Source organism: Pipistrellus kuhlii, unplaced genomic scaffold, assembly GCF_014108245.1.
Source record: "Pipistrellus kuhlii isolate mPipKuh1 unplaced genomic scaffold, mPipKuh1.p scaffold_m20_p_20, whole genome shotgun sequence".
In the NCBI taxonomy this organism is placed as follows: Eukaryota; Metazoa; Chordata; class Mammalia; order Chiroptera; family Vespertilionidae; genus Pipistrellus; species Pipistrellus kuhlii.
Window position 1 is genome coordinate 1,117,201 of NW_023425516.1, and position 21,675 is coordinate 1,138,875.

General features: G+C 41.5%; 1 protein-coding gene across 8 annotated transcripts in view; it reads left to right on the forward strand.

Moving 5' to 3' along the window:
* CIT (citron rho-interacting serine/threonine kinase) overlaps positions 1-21,675 on the forward strand; it is a 159,394-nt gene that overhangs the window by 77,934 nt on the left and 59,785 nt on the right. For 7 of the 8 annotated variants that reach the window (XM_045585388.1, XM_045585389.1, XM_036448872.2 and 4 more), the window contains 9 exons: positions 1,602-1,707; positions 2,615-2,758; positions 4,035-4,154; positions 9,259-9,429; positions 9,729-9,779; positions 10,312-10,365; positions 12,694-12,834; positions 14,702-14,827; positions 18,423-18,518. In XM_045585388.1, coding sequence (XP_045441344.1) covers positions 1,602-1,707; positions 2,615-2,758; positions 4,035-4,154; positions 9,259-9,429; positions 9,729-9,779; positions 10,312-10,365; positions 12,694-12,834; positions 14,702-14,827; positions 18,423-18,518 — 1,009 coding nt within the window. The other variant, XM_036448874.2, reaches the window with a different exon arrangement.

Consider the following 21,675-nt stretch of genomic DNA (forward strand, 5'->3'; position numbering starts at 1 on the left):
AGAGAGCATCCTTCTAACCCACTCTCAGGAGGTCATGCTGCATTATTTTTGTGATTTTTTTCCCCCCCAAGGGTTGTATCAGGTGTATCAAGTCATCCTCCCTGCCCCAGCTCTTTACTGTGAGATGAACTAAAACCATTTAGTAATTGGCAGGTTGCTTAGTCACTCTGGACCTCAATTTCCTCACGTACAAATGAGGATAATAAATTGTATCTTCCTCCCAGAATTGTTGTGAGGAATAAAGAGTAAAAACATGTCTAGAGTTAGAACAGAACCAGGCATGTAGTCAGTGCCCAATAAATGTATGAGCTTCTAGAGCTGCTGTAACAGATTGCTACAAATTTAGTGGCTTAACACAGGACACTTACTACCTTAGAGATCTGGAGCTCAGAAGTCTGAGATGGGTTTTACTGGACTGAAATCAAGGTGTAGACAAGACTGCACTCTGTAGCTTCTGAGAGAATCGGTCTCTTTGCCTTTTCCAGCTTATGCTAGCCGCCTAGATTCCCTGGCTTGTGGCCCCTTCCTCCATCTTCAAGGCTAGCAGTGTGGTATCTTCAAATCTCTCTCTTTCTGACTCTGTCCTTAATTCTGTTGTGATATCTCCTTCTCTCTTCTGCTTTCATTTTATAAGGATCCTTATGATTACATTGGACCCAACCAAATAATCCACATTAATCTCCCCATCTCAAATTCACTTTATCACATCTGCAAACTCTCCTTTGCCGTGTCAGCTAACAGATTCACAGGTAAAGGACATTTGGATGTGGACATCTTGGGGCATAGTGAGCCTTAGCAGTTTGTGTAAAATGAAACAGAACCAACTGGCTAGCTTGGGGATGGAATAAACAATAATTTGATTCGTGTATACATTTATTGTGTACTTGCTGTGTTAGCTCTGTGCTGCCTCAGGACTATAGCATCAATTATCCCTCCTCCCTAGAGCTTGTTTCCTTCCAGAGCTGTGGATGGCTTGCACCTTCCCATCGTCAGGCCCCAGGTTAAATGTCACCTCCTCAGAGAGGCACTCCCTGATTACTGTTGCTTAAAGCAGACCCTCGACCCATTTTCTCTTTGTGTCACATCACCCTGTTTCCTTATTTGTCATCATCTGTAACCTTTGTGTTTATGTGTGTGTGTGCCTTATGCATTTTTTCTGCCCCTCTGCGGAATGCCAGTTCCAGGAGATCAGGGACCCTGATATCTTATTTATTGCTATCCCAGTGCCTGGGACAGTTTCTGGAACATAGTAGGTGCACAGCCCATATCTGCTGAGTGAGTGAAGCAATGTAGGCAGGGTGCTGCTCACACTCTCCTGTGTGGTAGGTCCTCTTATTAGCATCCCACCTCATAGATATGGAAACCGAGGCTCAGAGAGTCTGAATCATTGCCTCAGGTCAGTGGCAATTGAATTTACACCCAGCTCTGCCTGCTGCCAGGATCCTTGCTTCCTTCCACCTTCCTGCCTCATGCCGTGATGCCGTTAGAAGCCCCGCTGATGGCCACAGAGCTCTGGAAGCTCCATCGTCTGTGCCGTCGTTTCTGAATGCAGCTTTCAGGCCATGCATTTGCCACCTTGACATTGGTTTCCTTCTATCTAGGTCTGTTGTGTCGGGCCTTGACTCCCCTGCCAAGACTAGCTCCATGGAAAAGAAACTTCTCATCAAAAGCAAAGAGCTGCAAGACTCGCAGGACAAGTGTCACAAGGTATTTATTTCCGCAGCCGGCCTCTCTCCTTGCTCCAGGATCCTCCCGTCAATGTATGCCAAGGGAGCCGCCCGGGGCCGCTGCTGGCACTGAGCCACCTGATCCATACAGAGCGAGTGAGGTGCTATCGCCCTCACTGAAGTCACGCCTCCGGCAGCTCAGAGGGAGATGAATTCGGGCCTTGACTTTGCTGTAAATCCTTTAAATCTTAACCAGAGGAGGCCCTGGATTTAAAACGGCCTGTTCCTCAGCATGACCCAGCCAGATGTCCGCTTCTTCCGGCAGGCGGTGTGGGTCCTCACCTGTGGCCGAGATGCATCCCATCTGCTCTGAGTGATGCGAAGTTTCTCTTCCTAGTCCTTTAAAACTCCTGCTTATGTAACTGCTGCCGCGGTGTTGATTATGCTCAACGTCTCTTAACGTTCACTGTTCCTGCCCAGGGGCAGCTTTCTGGAAGCTCATAAAAGTCACTACTTGCCTGGGACTCCTAAGCGTGCAGACGAATACATACTCCTTGCCCCGTCCTGGATTGTCCTCTAGACCTTTGCAAGGAGATGGGGGGGATCAAGATGGATTTGGGGTAACATTAAAGTGACGTCTGCAAAAACCAAACCAAACCAAAAAAGCAAACAGGTGCAAAGTGATGATTGTGGCTCTCTGGCTCACTGGGTTAGAGGAGTGACCAAGTGTGAACCGAGACGTGAATGAGAGGAGTGACTTAGCATTGGTGACTCTCCTTACGAAGAACTGTGCGCTCCTGGGCGAAGAAACAATGGTATTTCCATCCCAACCTTTGGCGCGATAGTGCCAGCCCAGTCCACCAGATGGTTTTGGAGGCTACTTGAGATTTGATAGCCCCCAACGAACCTCCAGGGGCCTTTTTAACCTGTCGATGTGTTTATTTCAGATGGAGCAGGAAATGACCCGGTTACATCGGAGAGTGTCAGAGGTGGAGGCTGTGCTTAGTCAGAAGGAGGTGGAGCTGAAGGCCTCTGAGACTCAGAGATCCCTCCTGGAGCAGGACCTTGCTACCTACATCACAGAATGCAGTGTGAGCCTTTCCCAAGTCCCCTTCCCTTGGAGGTGGCACTTCCTGTTGTGTGTGTCTCATCCTGTTTCATGACAGCTCCATGAGGCACATCACAGCCAATGGCAGAGAGTAGAGAAAGGGAGCTTACAAAAGCAAGAACTGTGATTGCAGAGTAGTGTGAGCCTGGTGACAGGTCCCGGAGAGAAATGAGACTGGACCTCAGAAAGTCCAGGCAGGCCGCAGAGCTTGGTGATGGGCATAGTCATCCTTGCAGCAAGTCACCAAGGATCTGAACTTCACCCATCCCAACCTCTCTGGTCCAAACCTACACCAAGTCTGACTCGATCAGCCTCGGGAACCAAACTCACAAATAAGCACAAGAAAATAAATATCTTTTGAATCTGCCTGAAATCAATTTTCCATTGCCTGCAACTGGTGTAGCAATAAGAAAACTCAGCCTTTAAAACCCAGACCCTCTGTCATTATTTACCATGTGGCTTTTTTTTTTCCTTTCCATCACAAGAGTAGACTGTCTTCTCCATTGTCTCGTTAAATTTTTCATCCAGGTGTGTGTTTTTTAATGTGCCCAATTAAACAGTCTTAAACAATGGAATCACACATTTTTCAAGTTTCTCCCCCCCTACTTCTTTCATGAGGGAGAGATCTATAGGATGTGGCTAATAAAGAGTAACTGCTATGTTTCCATTCCAGATTTGGCTGCCTTTCAGTGGTGAGTGAAGTTATTCAGCTCTGTATTTCAGATATATATTTCAGTACCACTGAAGCACTGAGGGAACCTTATGGATGAAAGGTATCCAGGAGACATAAGCCAGGAGATGGAAATAGACTGCTTGGAGTCTCAAGGGACAATAGGGCAGAGCATGAAGTCATTGCTACTTTGAAAGAGTTATATACTAGCAAGTCCTTGAAAAACTGATATTATAGAAAAGACTCTGTGGACTGACCTAGTGTGGTTATAACAGCTAAGGGATCTGACTAGTGTTTAGTTCTAAACATGCAAGTAAAAATGTGCTAAGACAGGGAGATGGTGGTAGGAGACAGCTTGTATGGCTTCAGTGTGGATCAGAAGGTCACAGGGTTGAGATGATCTTTCTTGAACCCAGGGGTCTTTACAGGATGAAAACTGGAATCAGCAACCAACTGGAAGTTGTCGACTTTGGTGCCTCACCCGAAACCGTCTTGGTGTCCACGAAGCAGCTTGCAGTTCCCTTAATGAATCTTTTCAAACAGAGCAGGCTCCACAGGGCCTCCCTATTAAAATTTTTGCTTTCTGCAGAGCTTAAAGCGAAGTTTGGAGCAAGCACGGATGGAGGTGTCCCAGGAGGATGACAAAGCACTGCAGCTTCTCCATGATATCAGAGAACAGAGCCGGAAGCTCCAAGAAATCAAAGAGCAGGTATGACTGCCTGCCCGGGAGCAGGGTGGCGCGCGGGCCTCATTTCAGGAGAGGGTGTTTGAGAGGCGGAGAGAAGGAAAGAGAAAGCACGAGACATGTAGGTCATTTGGAAACTTCAGCTAGCCCATATTTACATAAACTGTAGAGTGCTTGGTTGTAGCTCCTTTGAAATCTGTGCCCATAATGGCTGCTCTTTTCTATTAAAAGTCGTGGTTTAGAGCATGGGCAGGACAGCTGTGGCCTCTGGGCAAATCTGGCCCAGCCCCTGTTTTTCATGACCATAAGCAGGAATGCCTTTTGCATTTGTAAATACTTGTGGGAAAAATCAAAAGAAGAGGAATATGTCATGGCACATGCAAAGTACATGGAAGTCAGAGTTGGGTGCTCATAGATAAGGCTTCGTGGACGGCCATGCTCATCCCTGACGCCTTGGCCGTAGCTGTTACTCCTGCTCCCATGGTGGGGGGAGCTGTGACAAAGACCATCTGGCCTGCAAAGCTGCAATCGCTTACGAACTAGCCTCTCACAGGAGGAGTGTGCAAACCTCTGCTTTCAATCACTACAAAGAAATAAAGATTTTTTAGCTTTTCAGTTTCACCTTTAAGTTTTTGAGAGAAGCCAGGATAATTCATAGTCAGTAAAACTTACTATATAAGTAAAATGTAAAGAAATAGTCAAGAAGAAGAGTAAGACTGGGTGATTTAACACAGCCAATCTGAGTGCAGAAAGCTCCATCATGTGTGTTCAGAAAAGAGCACTGAGAACTTTAAAAAGCCTACTCTCCCCACACACTCCTTTCAAAAGGGTTTTCTTTGGAGATTGTTCATTTTTTTCTTTTTTTTGCTTCATTGTTTCCTTTTTAGCATAGATTTTTCTGTCCTTTGAAGAAACTGTAAATAGAAACTTTCATGAAGAGATGGTAATGAGCAATTGGAGAGCGGAATTATCAGCTGCCAGGCAACTCTCATTCACTTCAGAAAACCCAATGTAAACAGTGATGGAAATGAACATTTTTGTCTCTGGGTAGCACCAACTTGGCCATCTGGGTGGTGCTAAATATAAGAAACTTCTGCAAATGATCAGATCCATTCACTCTTCTTTAAAGAAAGGATGATTGTTGGGGGGTGTTGTTGGTATAATCCATCACCTTAATATTTAAAAATGGTTGGTTACTATCCTCTTGCTTGATAAAAATGTTGTAAGTAAATATGCTTAGGAAACGGAGCAATCTGGTTAGCAGATGTCTGAACACTACTAATCTTAGAGCTTTTCCAGGCCAATCAGTTTGAAAGACCTGCTTTGACAGGTGACTCATTGCCCCTTTTATCAACATGGTTTCTCATCCTGAGAGTTTCAGGAGGTGGGGTTCTTTTTCTCCCATTAGTTCAGTGTGTTCGGAAATTTGCTCTTGGTTGACATCCTGGGGAAATTAAAGCTATATTTGGCCACCAGAGGGAGCAGCTGGTGTCCATGAAATTCCCCAGAAACAGAATTAACAACATTTTGAAAGGTGGTTGAGTTCAAAGCAATGTCTTTTGTGATTCATATCGCAGTTGGCATGATGTGGAGTTTTAGATTTAATGACTGCTAACAGTTCCTGTGGGGGAAGAACACTTCTCGGTTTCTGATTTTACTTCTCACCAGAAGAAGTGTTTATTAACTTTTGGGAAGTTTTGTGAGGGAGGATGTTTGCAGTCCAGGAACATGCCCTGGCCGGTTTGGCTCAGTGGATAGAGTGTCGTCCTGTGGACTGAAGGGTCCCAGGTTCGATTCCAGTCAAGGGCATACCTCAGTTGCAAGCTCTGGCCCTGATAGGGACACATGTGGGAGGCAACCCATTGATGTGTGTGTCTCTCTCTCATTGATGTTTCTCTCTATCTCTCAACCTCCCTTCCATTTTCTCTAAAAAAATCAATGGAAAAATATCCTCGGGTGAGGATTGGCCAAAAAAGGAAGGCACTTCCTGCTTTCAGCAAACTCCTAGTAATTGGTTCCCAGCACTGTATTCCTCTCAGGTTTGGCAATTTTCCCCTCCTCTTTATCTCAAAAGCTACCGTATTTTTCGGACCATAAGATGCACTTTTTCCCCCCCAGAAGTGGGTGGAAAAAGTCCCTGCGTCTTATGGTCCAAATATAGCCTACACATATACTTTAAAAAAAAGTTTCTTTACTTGCCCGGCTCTGTGTGGTCTCTGTGTGCTTGCCCGGCTCTAAAATGGTTCTAAATGCTGCTGTTTACTTTACAGGGTTGATTACATGTGTTTATGACTGTGATGTTGGGTTTTAATGCACATAAAATATTTTAGGACACTATTTGTTTCAGAATATTTTTTTCTTCATTTCCCTTCTCTAAAAACTGGTGCGTCTTATGGTCCGGAGCGTCTTATGGTCCGAAAAATACGGTAATTTCTATATGGCTCTTTATTTTTTAATATTTTGTTTCTACCTAGCCACCCCCTATACAGTATTTGGACTTAGTTTAAAATAAAACCCGAGTCTCCCGTGATGGTTTGATTCACGCACCTTTTCCAGCAATTGCTGACCCCTCGCCTCAGGAAGGGAAGCAGAAGCTCGGGGAAACATGGAAGGTGCTTCTCACCGAATAGGACCACGTCTGACCTCTTTCCCATTGAATTCTGCAGCTCCCTCGGGAACACTTACCTTAGGCCTCGGGAGTTGCCCGTGGCCCCCATTCTGATCCACTCAGCTCCCACCCGCAGGTCAGCCTGTGCTGAGACAGGACTGCTCTCTGCTGCCCTTGGAGACAGACCTGCTGACCTTCCCTCAGGTTTTCCCTGCAGCACGCATTAGCTATTGGATTTATGAGATTGCTGTGAAGTCTGCAGCATAACAACAGCGGCTCAACAAATGAGGTAGAATTCTCCTTGATGCTTGAGCAGGCAGGGTGCCCCATGAGCTCAGAGAGCTGACGGAGAGGTTGCCTGATTCTTGCCTCCCTCCCGCCCCTCGCCGCGCCCCCCCCCCCCCCCCCCCAGGTGCTGATGGCTCAGGAAAGAGATGTTGGGGGATAAACAACTGCTCTGTTGTTGCTGTCGACAAAACAAAAACATTACAATTCTTCCTCACTAACAAGTTCAAGAAAGAAAAGGGAGCTTGGGTCCCAGGTTCGATTCTGGTCAAGGCCACAGTTGCAGACATGATCCCTGGCAGGCAACTAATCAAAGTGTTTCTCTCTCACGTTGATGTTTCTCTCTTCTGTCTCTCCTCCTCCCTTCCACTCTCTAATGGATAAATTGATGGAAAAATATCCTTGGGTGAGGATTAACAAAAAAGAAAAGAAAAGGGAGCTTGGGGATAAGATGCTCAAGATTTTCTCCCAACTCAGCTTCCTCCACAGATTGTTGTTTGTGACTGTAGAGTAGGACTGACGATATTCATAGTTGTCCATAAAATATTAAAATTTTTTATTTAGAAGAGAAAAAGTTAAGCTTTTAGGTCAAAGAAACTTTTCGTAGATAATCATGTTTTTATCTTTATATGAACACAGTAATAAAATATAATTCTAAAAATTATTATTATTATTATTATTTTATTTCTTTCTTTCTTTATTTTTTTTGAGAAGAAGGTCCAGGAAGGCACAGTACTCAGAGCCATGATAATCAGAATGCATCCAGGGGTCTAGAAAAACCCAAGGGAAAATGTATCGTTTTACATAATCGGCTCTTGTTCCATTCCGTGAGTTCAGATAATTGTGAGCAGGTTATAAAGGCCTTTGGCTATGTAACCCCACATCACCCACTTGGGGTGCACCACCCAGAAACCTGGTGCCCCAGGACTTCTAGGCTGGACCCTCAGGGACAGTATAGTTTTCAGTAAAGTGAAATAAGACTCTCCACTCAGGGCTTGCTTTTTTTTCATTTCCCCTCTACCAATGATATGTTAGAGGAGTGCTTGCATGAGAGCTACCCAGTTTTTATAAGGACATCACCTCCCTAGTGTGCACTGGGGAGATCGCCTATTAAAGTAGGCTGGGAGGTCTACTTTATACCTTATTATTTAAACACACACATGTCCTTGCTCAATTAATACCTCTTCAATTATTGCTTGGAGAATAGATCTTAGAGATGTTCTCTGTATATAGTGAATGTCAAAGACCATCTTGATTAAATTTTTTGTTCTTTCATTTTATATCCTGCCTATCCGCACCCTAAGGCATCTTGGATTGCACAAGTGCCCATTCATTTTCTTATATAAAAAAGTTTTGATTTTGCTAATAAAGATGATTTTCATACTTCAGCCAAAAGTTTTCAAAACTGCCCATTTCTTGTGGTAAATCCAATTTTGAAAGCCTCAATTCATATGTTCTGTTTTGATTTTAGAAATGCATTTTGAAAAAGGTCAGGCTGTCTGGATCACTTGAAAGGGTTTGTTAGAGGGAACAAGATGATTCTTTCTTTGGAATCTCTCTCACAAGTTATTCTGACCGGAGCCAGTGTTTTCTGACTCTTGCAAATTTCAGGGTGACTTGTGTTTCAAGAGCAATGTTAAGTTCCTCATTCAGTTTGGGCCTAGAAAAATTAATGGTGAGAAACTGACATGATGACTTTCACCTTCCAAGATTCTTTCCACTGAGATTTCCAATTACCCTCTTGTGCAATCTGAAAGGTTAATTTTAAAACTAGTACCATATCTAATTATGTTAGGAGCACATGACCGCTAAGGACAAATCTATAGGAACGATTACCCTTGGAAGAAAGCTACACATAAGCAGTTTGTCCGGTTGTTTAAAGAACATCCCTTTCAGCTATTCTGTGTTGCAGATGCCTGAAGGTTCTGTGCTTGCTTGTGATATTATTTGCTCAAAGGGTCTTATTATAGGCACAGGTGTTTCAAATGGTGTTAATAGTGATCCATGTTCCACTTTAAGAGAATTTAAAGATTTAATATTCTCTTCTCTGTCCTCACCCTACCATTCCTCCCCCCTTTGCCCATCTGTCTGATCACCTTCTCTCTAGGTCTGTTCTCTGCCAATCTCTCTTCAGTTTTGGTCTTCCCTCTGGGGCCGATGTCTGTCCATCTTCACTGCCTGTGTTTTCTTTTAGTAGTTTTCAAGTTCACCTTTCTTCCATGGCCTGCCCTTTAGGAGTACCAGGCTCAGGTGGAAGAAATGAGGTTAATGATGAACCAGTTGGAAGAGGACCTGGTTTCGGCAAGAAGACGGAGTGACCTCTATGAGTCGGAACTGAGAGAGTCCAGGCTGGCCGCTGAAGAGTTCAAGCGGAAAGCAACAGAATCTCAGCATAAACTGCTGAAGGTAGCCACCGCCCACCAGAAGGGTGTTTGGGGTAGAATCATGAATAATTTAACAAGAATAACGGGAGTGCTAGCCTGAGGAGTCTACGTGTAGGAAATAATGGGATATCTTGGAAAGCTCCTGGTTTTTACGGACGATAACTTATTTTGTCATCGTCGTTGTCGTCGTCATCATCATCATCATCATCATAATCATCATCACTTTGATCATAGAGACTTAAGAAAGTACAGGAGGTAGTGTTGTCTGTAAGACTTTATATTCCTGAGACTCCCCGTTATGTCATATCTTTTAAATTACAGGCGAAGGATCAAGGAAAGCCTGAAGTGGGAGAATATTCCCAACTGGAGAAGGTATTTTCCTTTATTGATGTTGCTGTTTTGGTAGATAATCTTTCAGAGGTTACTATCAGTGGCCAGTCATTGGAAAGAATACTCATAATGAATAGAGAACTTTCTTCAGGTTTATTTTGATGGTCAACCTCTGGGTGACCACTTTTAGCTTCAGCTGTGGTTTTAAAGGGATAAAAGACATCATTTTTTTTTTTTTTTTTTTGTCATGTCGGCTCACAGTAACAAAAAAAACCCAGACTCTTAGTAAAATTAATGTGAAAATTCTCTTTGCCTTTAAGGCACTGGGCAACTTTGATTCTCTTTTTGCCATTTTGTATGCTGGTGATTCTAGAGGAATAGTCCCCGTGGAGGTTTGCTCTGGGATATTAGGTCTTTTCTGATAGGCCACTTGTTTTTCCTCTCCATTAGTAGGTACTGGGAAACACAACAAAAAGATCCCACAGAAACCTCAAGAAAATAGGACTGCAGTAAATGTAGCAAGACCTTAATGCTGATTTGCCTTTTGCTTTATTTCCTGGGATTTTAATTATAGATCAATGCTGAGCAGCAGCTCAAAATTCAAGAGCTCCAAGAAAAGCTGGAAAAGGTAAGCCTGAGGGGATTTTCTTGGGAGCTTAACCCCCTCCTCCCCCTTTCCAAATTCTTTACCTTGCCTCCTCCTGGGCATAAAAGATGAAAGAAACAGATTTAGTCACCTAGCACAGGGGAAAATGCAGGGGGAGTGAGCTATTACCTGAAAATATGAGTTCTGAATATACTTTTTCTTTTGAGATGTGTCAGCAGTGTTTATTTTTGAAAACCAAGCTGTGTGAGATTCTCAAGAAAAGTTTCTAATTATACTGTGACAGAACCTAGGAAGCCGGCTTTTCTCCCTTCGGGGGCCAGGCTCCCCATTTTGCACATTTGTAAGGGAAGCATGTGTTGTTCATGACCCAGACTGCTTTCAATTAGAAACTCTGTGGGCAGCATTGCTGTGCACTAGAAGATGGAAGGAGCTGAGGAAGCATCTTCTGGGGGGAGGGGAGAGGGGGAAGTTTGGGTGACAGCATCCAGAAAAGTTTGTGCTAGTTGAACCCTGGAAACACTAACAAAAGGCCAGAATGAATGTGGTTCTGAGACATGCCTTGTGGATGTTTGTGAATGTGTTTATTGGTTTAGTGTAGCAGAACTCCTTCTTACTTTATTTTTTTAATTGTGGTAAAAAAACAACATTAAATTTACCATTGTAGCCATTTTAAGTATATAGTTCAGGAGTGTTAGGCACATTCCCATGGTTGTACAGTGGAGCACTGGAACTTGTTCATCTTGCAGCACTGGAACTCTGTACCTGCCACCACGAAGCCCCTTCCCCTAAAGCCCCCTGCCCTTGGGAACCACCTTTTCATTTTGTGTTTCTACTAGTATGGCCTTGACTGCTTTAGGTACTTCATATGAGTAGAGTAACACAGCATTTGTCCTTTTGTGACAGGCTTATTTCACTTAGCATAATATCCTTGAGTTTCAGCGACTTTGTGGCATGTGACAGGATTTCCTTCTTCAGGGCTGCATGATATCCCATTGTCCGTATCTTCCACATTTTATTTGTTCGTTGCTTCCCTTCTTGCCTGTTCTCGAGCCCCTAATGAAAGTCTTACTCCCTTTTAGCTAGTACTTGTGTAAGCAATCCTGTTTTCATCTAGAACTGTGCTCTCCAATAGAAGTGATATGCAAGCCCCCAATATCAGCCACAGATGTAATTTAAAATTTTCTAGAAAGCTTATTAGGAAAAACAAAAAGAAACAGGTAGAATTATTTGAATAGTATAGTTCATTTAGAGTAGTATATCATGGTAGCATCGTCAATATAGAATATATCATGCTAACATGTCAATATTAAGACATTTATACTATTTCAGTGTTTAAATGTATTGAACGTAAAGAAAGAATGGAGTTCCCGCCCTAGCTAATTTGTCTCAGTGGATAGAGCATTGGCCTGCAGACTGAAGGGTCCCAGGTTTGTTTCCAGTCAGGGCACCTGCCAGGCTCCAGGCTTGATCCCCAGTGGGGGTCATGCAGAGAGCAGCTGATCAATGATTCTCTTATCATTGATGTTTCTGTCTTCCTCTCTCTGAAATCAATAAAAATATATTTTAAAAAAAGAATGTAATTCTCAGCCCTACCAGCCACTTTCAAGGCTCCATGGCCACACGTGGCAAGTGGCTTCCATGTGGACAGTGCTGGTCTTGAAGCTGGAGTTTTCTTGCAGTTTCCATTTTTAAATTTTGAGTTTTTACTTTTTAATATTTTAATTTAAAGCAACTAAGTGTGAGGTTGTTGGTCTCTTAAACTCAGATCTTTACAATGATGCTATAAGAGCAGAAGTATAACGAAGACCCATATAAAAATTAACTTCAAAATATGTTATTTAAAAAAACAACACGTGGATTGGCAAATTACCATGAACGCTATGGTTCTTGTGCCCTTTGAAAACTAGTTGAAATTACCATTTTTATCTTGCTTGCTTGTAAAGGTAGTACAAATTCTCTATAGGAACATTAGAAAGTGAGATAATTAAATGAGAAAATTAATGCTTTGAGGTAAATACATGATTATCTGGGTAGATAAATCCTTCTAGACTTTTGTGTTTGCACTGACTACATTGCATTGAATCTAAGATGATAATGATGATCAGATATACCACTCTCTCATATACCCCAAGATGGAAAAAATGCTGTCAGTTTTCATTGTAGGATGCATTCCAAATTCAGCAATGTTAAAAAAAAAATGCATGTGCATCTTAGAATTAGACAAACTTCATAATAAAATGAATGTTTATATGTTTTTTAAAATGGACATCCTACTAGTGTCCCTGGTTTTCCCCATTTAGAAAGTGGAATAAACGTGGCCATCCACCTTGTGTTTCCTCTTTCCTGTAGGCTGTGAAAGCCAGCACAGAGGCCACCGAGCTGCTGCAGAACATCCGCCAGGCAAAGGAGCGAGCCGAGCGCGAGCTGGAGAAGCTGCAGAACCGTGAGGACTCTTCCGAAGGCATAAAAAAGAAGCTGGTAGAAGCCGAGGTGAGCAGGACACTGCCAGCCCCTGGCGAACTGACCCCGGGCCCTGGCGTGGCCACGTGGGAGTGACAGTGACCAGCCTCTGGCTGTGCCACGGGAGAGGAACGGCAAAGCCACCTCTTGCTTGTGTCTGACCAAACTGTTTTCCCTTCTGCAAATATTTTTGAAACTTGAGAGGCTTGGAAATGTTTTCCCAAAGGGGAAGAAAGATTTGTCGCAGCAGCTTCAAGTAGAAGGATGTTTTGATGAAAGCTTTTCCTTTCTGTTTTCCTCACACCTGCTCACTCATCCGGGAGGGTTTGTTTATGTTTATATAGGCAGACTAACGCCATCCCTACGTTTTTCTTTTCTTCTCTCTGGACCCTTGTTTTTCCTTGCCTTTTCCCAACAGTGATAATAACATATTGATTTTAAAGGCTTCAGCTATTACCTGTGTGTCGATGACTTCCCAGATCTGTATTTCTGGGTGTCTTCTCTTTCTCATATTCTTTGTTGTTGTTGTTGTTGAAATCGTTTATATAATTATATAATAAACACACGAGTGTCTTCTCATTGTCAAAAACAAAACACTGCTGAATATAGAATAAAAAGTGACACTTCCGCTTTTCTCCTGTCTATCTCCCCTAGCTCCTTGGTGATCGCTCTGCAGAATGGATGTGCCACAGTTGATTTAACCATGTCCCTGCTGCTGGGCCTTCTGCTTTCCTTACCACCGTGCTGGCGTGACCCTGCTTGCTCATGTCTCTTTGGGGCTATCCTCACCCATGTTCCAGGCAGTATTTCCCACTGCTCCCCTGACATCTGGACTGGGTATTAATAGTGCATTAAATCTAGAATGAACTCAGGGTCTTCCCCCACGAACTGAGTTCCCTTCTTAATTTCCTCATGGTGGCCAGGGCCATCATTCATCTAGTCACCCCAGGCTTGAAACCTTGACACTGTATCTGCTTCTCCATGGACCCGTGAGCCCTGCCATTCAGTGAGCTACTCAGTCCTATATATACAGCCACCCCTGTCCTCCCATTCATCCCCTGCCTGCCATTCTGTCGGCCTCCTCACAGACCAGGTCCTCTTCCTCTGTGCTGGGCAATAGTGATTTTTTTTTTGCCTTTTGCTTCCGGTCTTTCCTTTCTCCCAGCAAGCTTGTATAGTAAGACTCGTGGACTCAGAAGAAGGCTCATCAACGACCCCTGCCCCATCCCAAAGCTATCAGGACTTCCATATATCTTACGTGCAGCCCTGAGCCTGGTACATGACTCGCCACTGTTTGACCCACCTTTTTGATTTTTACCTTTTCTCCTGCTCTTCCCCATCACGCATCTTGAGATGTAGCTGTTCCAGGCTTCAGCTGGGGCCTAACTTGGCTCTTGACCACCTCCGTGTTTCTGCTAACACGCCTGCCTTTGTCTGAGAGGCCTTCCATCCTCCTCTTCTGCCCTCCTCATATCCCAGACTGTTCCAGAACTCACGTCTCTTTGGCTCTTCCCCTCACCTGTTGGGTAAAAAGTCCCCTTTCCTGCCTCCAGCCTTCCACAGCACTCTGTACCTGTTTGCTTTATGGCTCTTCCCCTCTTAATCTACATTATGTTTACTTGTGTTTGTTTTACCTTTTGCAAGGGCAGGAGTTATGTCGGCTTCCTCTCTGTATTTTCCGTGATGCCTAGTGTGGTACTTCTGCAGATAGTAGGTGCTTCGTAAATATTTGAATGAATGAATGCACTCCTGTAACCTTCACAACCAAGTACTTGAATTCTAGTCTTTATTTTCTTCGCTGTTGGTGCGGGTCCTGAGACTTCTCTTCCCGCCTCAAGTGCAGGCGTTATGCCCGTAGCGGTTACCCCATTAAAACTCTCTGATTCACGATCTACAGGAACGTCGCCATTCTCTGGAGAACAAGGTAAAGAGGCTAGAGACCATGGAGCGTAGAGAAAACAGACTGAAGGATGACATCCAGACAAAATCCCAACAGATCCAGCAGATGGCTGATAAAATTCTGGTGAGCAGGAACCAAAGTTGAAAAGTTAAAAGATAACAGGGTAGAGGTTTCGAGGGAAGGGGGTAAAAAGAAGCATTAAGTGCCGTCAGAGGGGAGGTATCGCCAAGCAGGTGAACTAAGAGAAGCGATTTCAGTGAACACTGCATCAGAGAACAGAATGAATAATCACATTGTGGACATTTCAGCACTGGTAACAGATCCGTAAACATTTTTTATTTTTGCTCTGTTTGCTACTGCCTGGCATTTTAAATGATGAATTTGCATACTCTGTTATTTCCCATAGATTTCTCAGGAGCATTTCCTTCCTATGAGCAGGGTTTTGTATGGCCGTTAGCTTCGCATTGCCAATTTTAAAAACTGCAGGGCTTTAGACCTTTAAGACCAAAGCCCAGATTCTTGTTTTTGGAGAAGAATATAATTAGTCATGCAGAATTGTTTTTCTCAGAGTAGTATTTGTCATAGCAATGTTCACCCACTCACTCTCTCTGCCACAGTTGGTTCTTATTGTTATTTTTCAATTTCTTTAGATGTAGCAAGTCATTTTTTTAGCTTTGTAATCACGATTCTGTTTTCAGTTCTGGTGGCCAATTTAACTTCAATCAGGAAGGCTCGGGCGGTATTTGCAGATGGGTTCAAGTGTTGCCTGCCAGGGTGGGACTTTTGAAGGACTCTCCTTGGATCTCAGTCCCAAAGCCAGGAGTTTGATGCCACTTAGTGATGACGTGGAGTCTGTTCATAGCTTCTTCCTCCCCCGCCCCAGAAAGCGACTCCGGCGTAGCCAGCTGTTCCTCTCTGCCACAAGGGGCGAGGTGGTGAGCGGGCCACTTCTCTCTTTCTCTCTCTCTCTCTGCATCACTTCTGGGAAATGAGTCATATATGAACTCAGGATTAGCCAACTTATAGGCCTGCACTTAATATTTTTTAAAGTAACACCCTTTAAAACTTTGCATTTTTGTGTTAGTATATAGTCCCTAGCGTATGGATGCTCTTGAGCAAACAGCTGAAAGAGAAATTGGTTCGATTGTTTTGCTTGGGCACACAGTCTTCATGTACACGTCTGTACGCAAAGGCAAATGTGACTGTTATTCTACCCTTTCCGTTCTCTTTTTCCGTCATCAGAGTTTCTCTTGGCAATTGTCAAGTGTGTGAATTTTATTGTGAGTAAAATTAGGCCCCACCGAGATCCCCCACCTCTATCCCTTGCTTTGTGCAAATGAAGTGGTTAAGTCTCTTGTGGTCGCAAAGTGTTTCTCTGTTTACTGGTGATGTGTTCATTCATTCATTCAACAAATATTTAATGAGCTTCTACTATGTGCCAGGCACTGTTCTAGGAGCTGGAAATATAGCAGCGAACAACAGTGTTTATGTAACAGGACTGAAGAGTTTGATTCAATACATATAGAAAAGATAATGTTTTAAAAATGACAACAACAACAAAAAATGCCAAACTACCAAGACATCAGATTTTAGCATATCTGCTTTTCCAAAGGTCATATGCAATTAACATGTAGGAGAATAGAGCTTCATATTCTTCGATAATATGTCATAAACTCCCATTCATATATAGACCAGAAATTTGGCCTTAAAGTTGCCAGTCTCAGGTATCTGAGTTTTTAACCTGTTTTAGATTCAGATTTCCATTCCTGTGCTATCTTATGAGGACTGAAACTAACAAAAGAAGATTATCAAGTTATTTATAGCATAAAGAAAAAGTAAGCATATTTCTTTGTTTGAATGTATGTTGCCATCTGCCCAAGTTCCTCTGTGGCTGTGACTTCATTTACCGGAAGGTGCCTTTTGCTCAAGAACCCTGAGCTTATGCTGCATAGTATCTAGGACATGGGCAAAGGTGGTCTTTAATACTGTTATATAATGACTAAGTTTGCAGCAGATCCCAAAATGTCTTCTGCTTTAAAATATTTGCTGTCTGGTAGGAACTTTCACCACAGATAATTGGGGATCTCATTGTATAGCAAAGTCTTTGCAGAAGATCCTTTAGTACACATTAAACCCTTAAATTATGTTTTTTATTAATTAAAATTCTGTTTATGTTCAACTTTTCAAGATCATATCTGTTAGATTGCAACAGAGTTTGTGTACCTAGTCTTAAAATAGAACACTTCACTGCCCCCAAAACAAAGCCAATGCTTGCAGACTTTAGAATTTCAAAAGCTTGATCAGTATAACATTTTATGTGCATGGGAATTTGGAAGTATTTTTTCCCATTTTTTGAACATATCCTGTAGAATTTCTTTATTCTTCAAAATTCTTGTAATTCCCAATTTAAAAAAAAAAAAGTCATAATAGTGTCAAAAGATGGAAACTTGGAGTAATAATTAATAACTTTTTGTTTGTTTTTATTATCTTAGATTTGAGTAATAACTTTTTATATTAGTAAAGAACTAATGGGTCTAGATTCATAAGACTTAATGTAGATGCAGATATGATTTCTGCATTTTGAGAATGTTTCAGTGAGTTGAATGCTGCCTTTCACAAATCAGTTTATAATACATTGGCAAATGAATTGATATAATTTTCAAATGAATTACAAGTTTGTTTAAAAGTAGAATATTTAATAAAAGAATGCAGAGAACATTAAATTTGTGCTATTGATATTACTCCAACTTCTTCTATCGGTAACATGTGTGTACATATTTATGTCATTATTATCAGTATGTTTTATGTTCTGCTTTGTTACCATTAGCTTGTATCACATAAAGACCAGCAATTTTCAACTGGTGTGCTACAAGAATTTTTAAAACGTGCAATACCTGACTACTTAGTCAGGGGCACTGATCTCTTTTCGTTTAGATTGTGAAATAAAAAACTGACAACAGCCAACACAACAATAGCTGTCTGATGTGAATGAATCAAAATTACACCTATTTTTTTGTCAAATCGGCAAAAAAAAAATATTTTTTGGTATGCCATAGCATTTTAGTAGTTAATGTATGTGTGTCATGAGATGGAAAAGGTTGAAAATCACTGATATACACATTAGGTCATATGAAAATCTCCATTCTCATATTCTGCATACCAGTCAGTTGAAATAATCATTCAAAACTCGAAGTGTTTCAATTGTAACATGAGTTTTCCTTCTCAGATAGGGTTCTTGAGCAATCACTTGGTTAATGAGAAAAAATACAAAATATTTTTTTATCATAATAAATTAACTTTAAATTTAAAATAAATTAAAATTACTTTTCTCATTTAAGGCTGTCATAGCAGTGAAAATGGCCTGAAGCTCAAGATAGTGGTCAGGGGCTTTGCGCTGTACTCAACGTTCAAGTGTTGCCTTGTTACTCTTATTTCTCTATGCAGATATGAAGAGCTGCCTTTGTTTGGCCTGTCACACTGACAGATTTCTGATCCTGCCCACCTGCTGTGTGTGTATATGTGTGTGTATACTTGGACTTGGGAAGCCCAGGGCCAAGGCTTGGTGGTGATTTCCTTTCCAAGAGCCTTAAGGCTAGTGATGAAGGAACAGATGCCTGTTGCCTGTGATACCTGTGCCACAGTCATGCTTCCTGAATAGCTAACACACTGGCTATGGCCTGCCCTTTGCACACCTGACTGTCTGCTCTTTTATGTCCAGGAGCTGGAGGAGAAGCACCGGGAGGCCCAGATCTCAGCTCAGCACCTGGAGGTCCACCTGAAACAGAAAGAGCAGCACTATGAGGAAAAAATTAAAGTAAAGTAATTTCCTGGCCTTCATCATAGGCACTTTGGGGAATTCTTCCTGGGCACTTTGGCCAATTCTTGCTTGACCAAAGGACTGTCTGGGATAAACACTGCCTTCAGGCCACTGTAGAAGGCTTTGGTGTATTGTCCATATAGGGGCATGGATATTAGAGCTTCAAAAATTTAGTCATTTTGTATCTCAATTTTATTTTTAAAGTATTTTTGACCCACTCTCATTCAGTTCATGATAATTTTGATTTAAATAGATTTACCACATTCCTGTTTTTAGTGCCTTCCTGAGAACCTTTTTTGGTTTGTTTGTTTGTTTGTTTAAAACATATCCTCAAAAACAAGTTTTTATATTTTTCAATTACAATTGACATTCAATATTATATTAGTTTCAGGTGTAAGCATGGTGGTTAGACATATAATTTAAGAAGTGATCCATCCAACAAATCTAAAGTGTATCCTTGAGGATATTATTTGTTGAAGTTCTTCTGGTGACAAGCTCTCTGTTCTGTTTGTATGAAAAAGTCTTTACTTCAGTTTCATTCTTGAAAGATATTTTATCTGGGTATAAATACTAGGTTGGCAATTATCATATTCCATTGACTTTTGGGTTTTATTACTGTTACTGAGAAGTCAGCTGTCAATCTAACTGTTGGCTGTCTTCGAAAGTAATTGATTGTTTTCCCCTTTTAACTCTTTAAAAATTTTGCTTTGTCTTCAATTTTGTGAAGTTTTACTGCGATATGTCTAGGTGCAGATTTATTTTTATGTATCCTGCTTCAAATATACTAAATATTATCTCTTTTCCCTTCTCTTTTTCCTTTTCCTTTGAGAATTTGATTAGGCATGTGTTAAATAACCTCCAGTCTACCCTTTGTCTATATTTTCCATTTTTTTAATCTGTTAGTGCTACATTCTGGGCAAGGTCTGACAGATTTTCCATTTTACTAGTTCTTGTATAATCTGCTGTTAAACCTACCCATTAAGTTTAAAATTTCAATTACTGTATTCTTTTTTGTTTCTAGACATTCTGTTTAGTTATCTCCCAAGTTTCCTAGATTTTTTAAAGACAATAATTTTTCTATTTCATTCATTCATTTCTAAGCTTGTCTTTTATTTTTTTTTAATTGCATGAAGCATATTAGTTTTATGATCTGTGTCTGATAATTCCAATATCTGAAGTATCTGAAGGTCTTTTTCTGCTTTGTTGTTTCTCTTGGTTCTTTTTCATAGTGCCTGTCTCCTTGTGTGCTTGGTGAGCTGCTCATTTCTTTAGGAAATTATTAATGGGAATTCTATGAGACTTTCAATGAAAATGTGTGCTCACCTTGTGGGGTGGTCATGGGTTTTGACTTGTCTACCTTCTTAACCTTTGAAATTCTTAACAATGAAAGTCAAGTTAAAAAGTGCTTTGTACCAATTTTACCTTTCTGGGTTTCTGCTTTCACTTTTACGTGCTTTTGAGAAAATGTTTTCTATATTTAATTTAGCATTTAAAGTCATTCTCTGTAGAAAAAGTAGCCTAAATAATCTTATTCACCATATAAAATGATACATTCAATTACTATTTTAATTGTTGAAATTATTATTTTAATTCAATTGTTAATAAATTTGGTGATCAGAAACGGAAGTCAGCCTATCTCTATTTCCTTTTAAAATGCCATCACAATTTTTTAATGATTTTTGGACCTGACCTTCAATTCTTATGTTCGGACATTGGTCATTGTATCTCAAATATTGTTTCTTTCCAAATCAGACAGTGAAGAAAGCTTTTATTTTTGTGGTGATGCTGTTACTGGTTTGGTTGGTATTCTCAAAGAGGAAACTGGTCCTTTTTTGGAGAATCAAACATACCTGTGCTCCCACAGCATTATCACTATCACCATCTGGACACCTTCTTTCTTTTACCCTTGGTGTTACTTTTGGTTGTTTTTTTATTAAAAGAAATATAGGAAAACAACCCGTAAGTGATCTTGAAGTGTTTTAACGTGACCTCCTACTTGAGTGTATTTTAAACTTTATATACCCATTGTTTTAGTTTGAATCTGGCATCCAGACTTTTATGTATAAAAGAGTCCATTGGCACCTTTGCATGATGGAAATAATCCTTTGTAAAATTCATCCTGAGATTTGTGTGATTATATTGACTTTCCTGTCAAAAAGCCATGTTCTTTCTTGTCTGAGACTTGTTCCTTCTGGCTCACCCTATCTCTTGCTGGGTTCCATCACTGCCATCATTGGGGTCTTTTTTTGAGCAGAGGCACCCCGAAATGTGCTTTATTGCTTTAGCACCTCGTAAAGAAGAGCATACATATTCTAGATATTATGTGGTCTCTGCTGCCTTCTAGATTGAAAGAACTTTGTTTAGGGAATGTTAGGGAAAGATCTGTTTTCTTCTATCTCCCTCCTGGAATCTTTAGGAAACCTTTTCTTTTTAGCCTATTCTGCTTTGTATTTCCTGATCCCGCCTCTATAAGGCCATTTTAGTTATAATTATGATCATACCCTAGATTCTGTCCTTTTCTTGTTCATAATTTTAGAATCATGCCCTGACATCAAGAGAATGGGCCACTTATCCTATTGAGCTTCTTCCCTCTTCCCATGACCCTGTCCTCCACCTTTTGTTCTTCTCCACCAACTCTCTATTTTTTTTCCATCAGTCAGTTCCAGTTTAAAGCCCTCTTTGAAATCTTTCTTTCCTTTCTTTATCACCTGGAACCCCTCCCTGCCGACTGGCTCTTTTTAGAGATAATTTACCCATGCTCTATGAAGGTCCCCTCACAATAGGCATTGTGGGGAAGGCAGATTTCAATCCATCTGTGACCCCAATTCTTTCCAGCGCCAGATGCAGTTGGTGTCATTCAGAAAAGCAGGGTGGATTCTCTCAGATGAGAATCACAGGGTTGTGGTCAAAGGCTTGGACAAGTTATGATGTTGTCTCTCTTTTGCCCTTCCTTTTTTTCTCTTTTTGTTTTGGTGACCAGTAGGGCTTGCGGAACATTAGATCAAGCTGGCGGATGGTGACACCATTACTGTGTTATTTTTCCTCCTGGGAACAGTAGGTGCTCAGAGTGGCATTCTCAGCACTGAGAACACATGAGTTCTCCCCCCTGGGAAAGGTTTCTCTTTCCAGTGACTTTTTGTGCTGCTGGATCAGA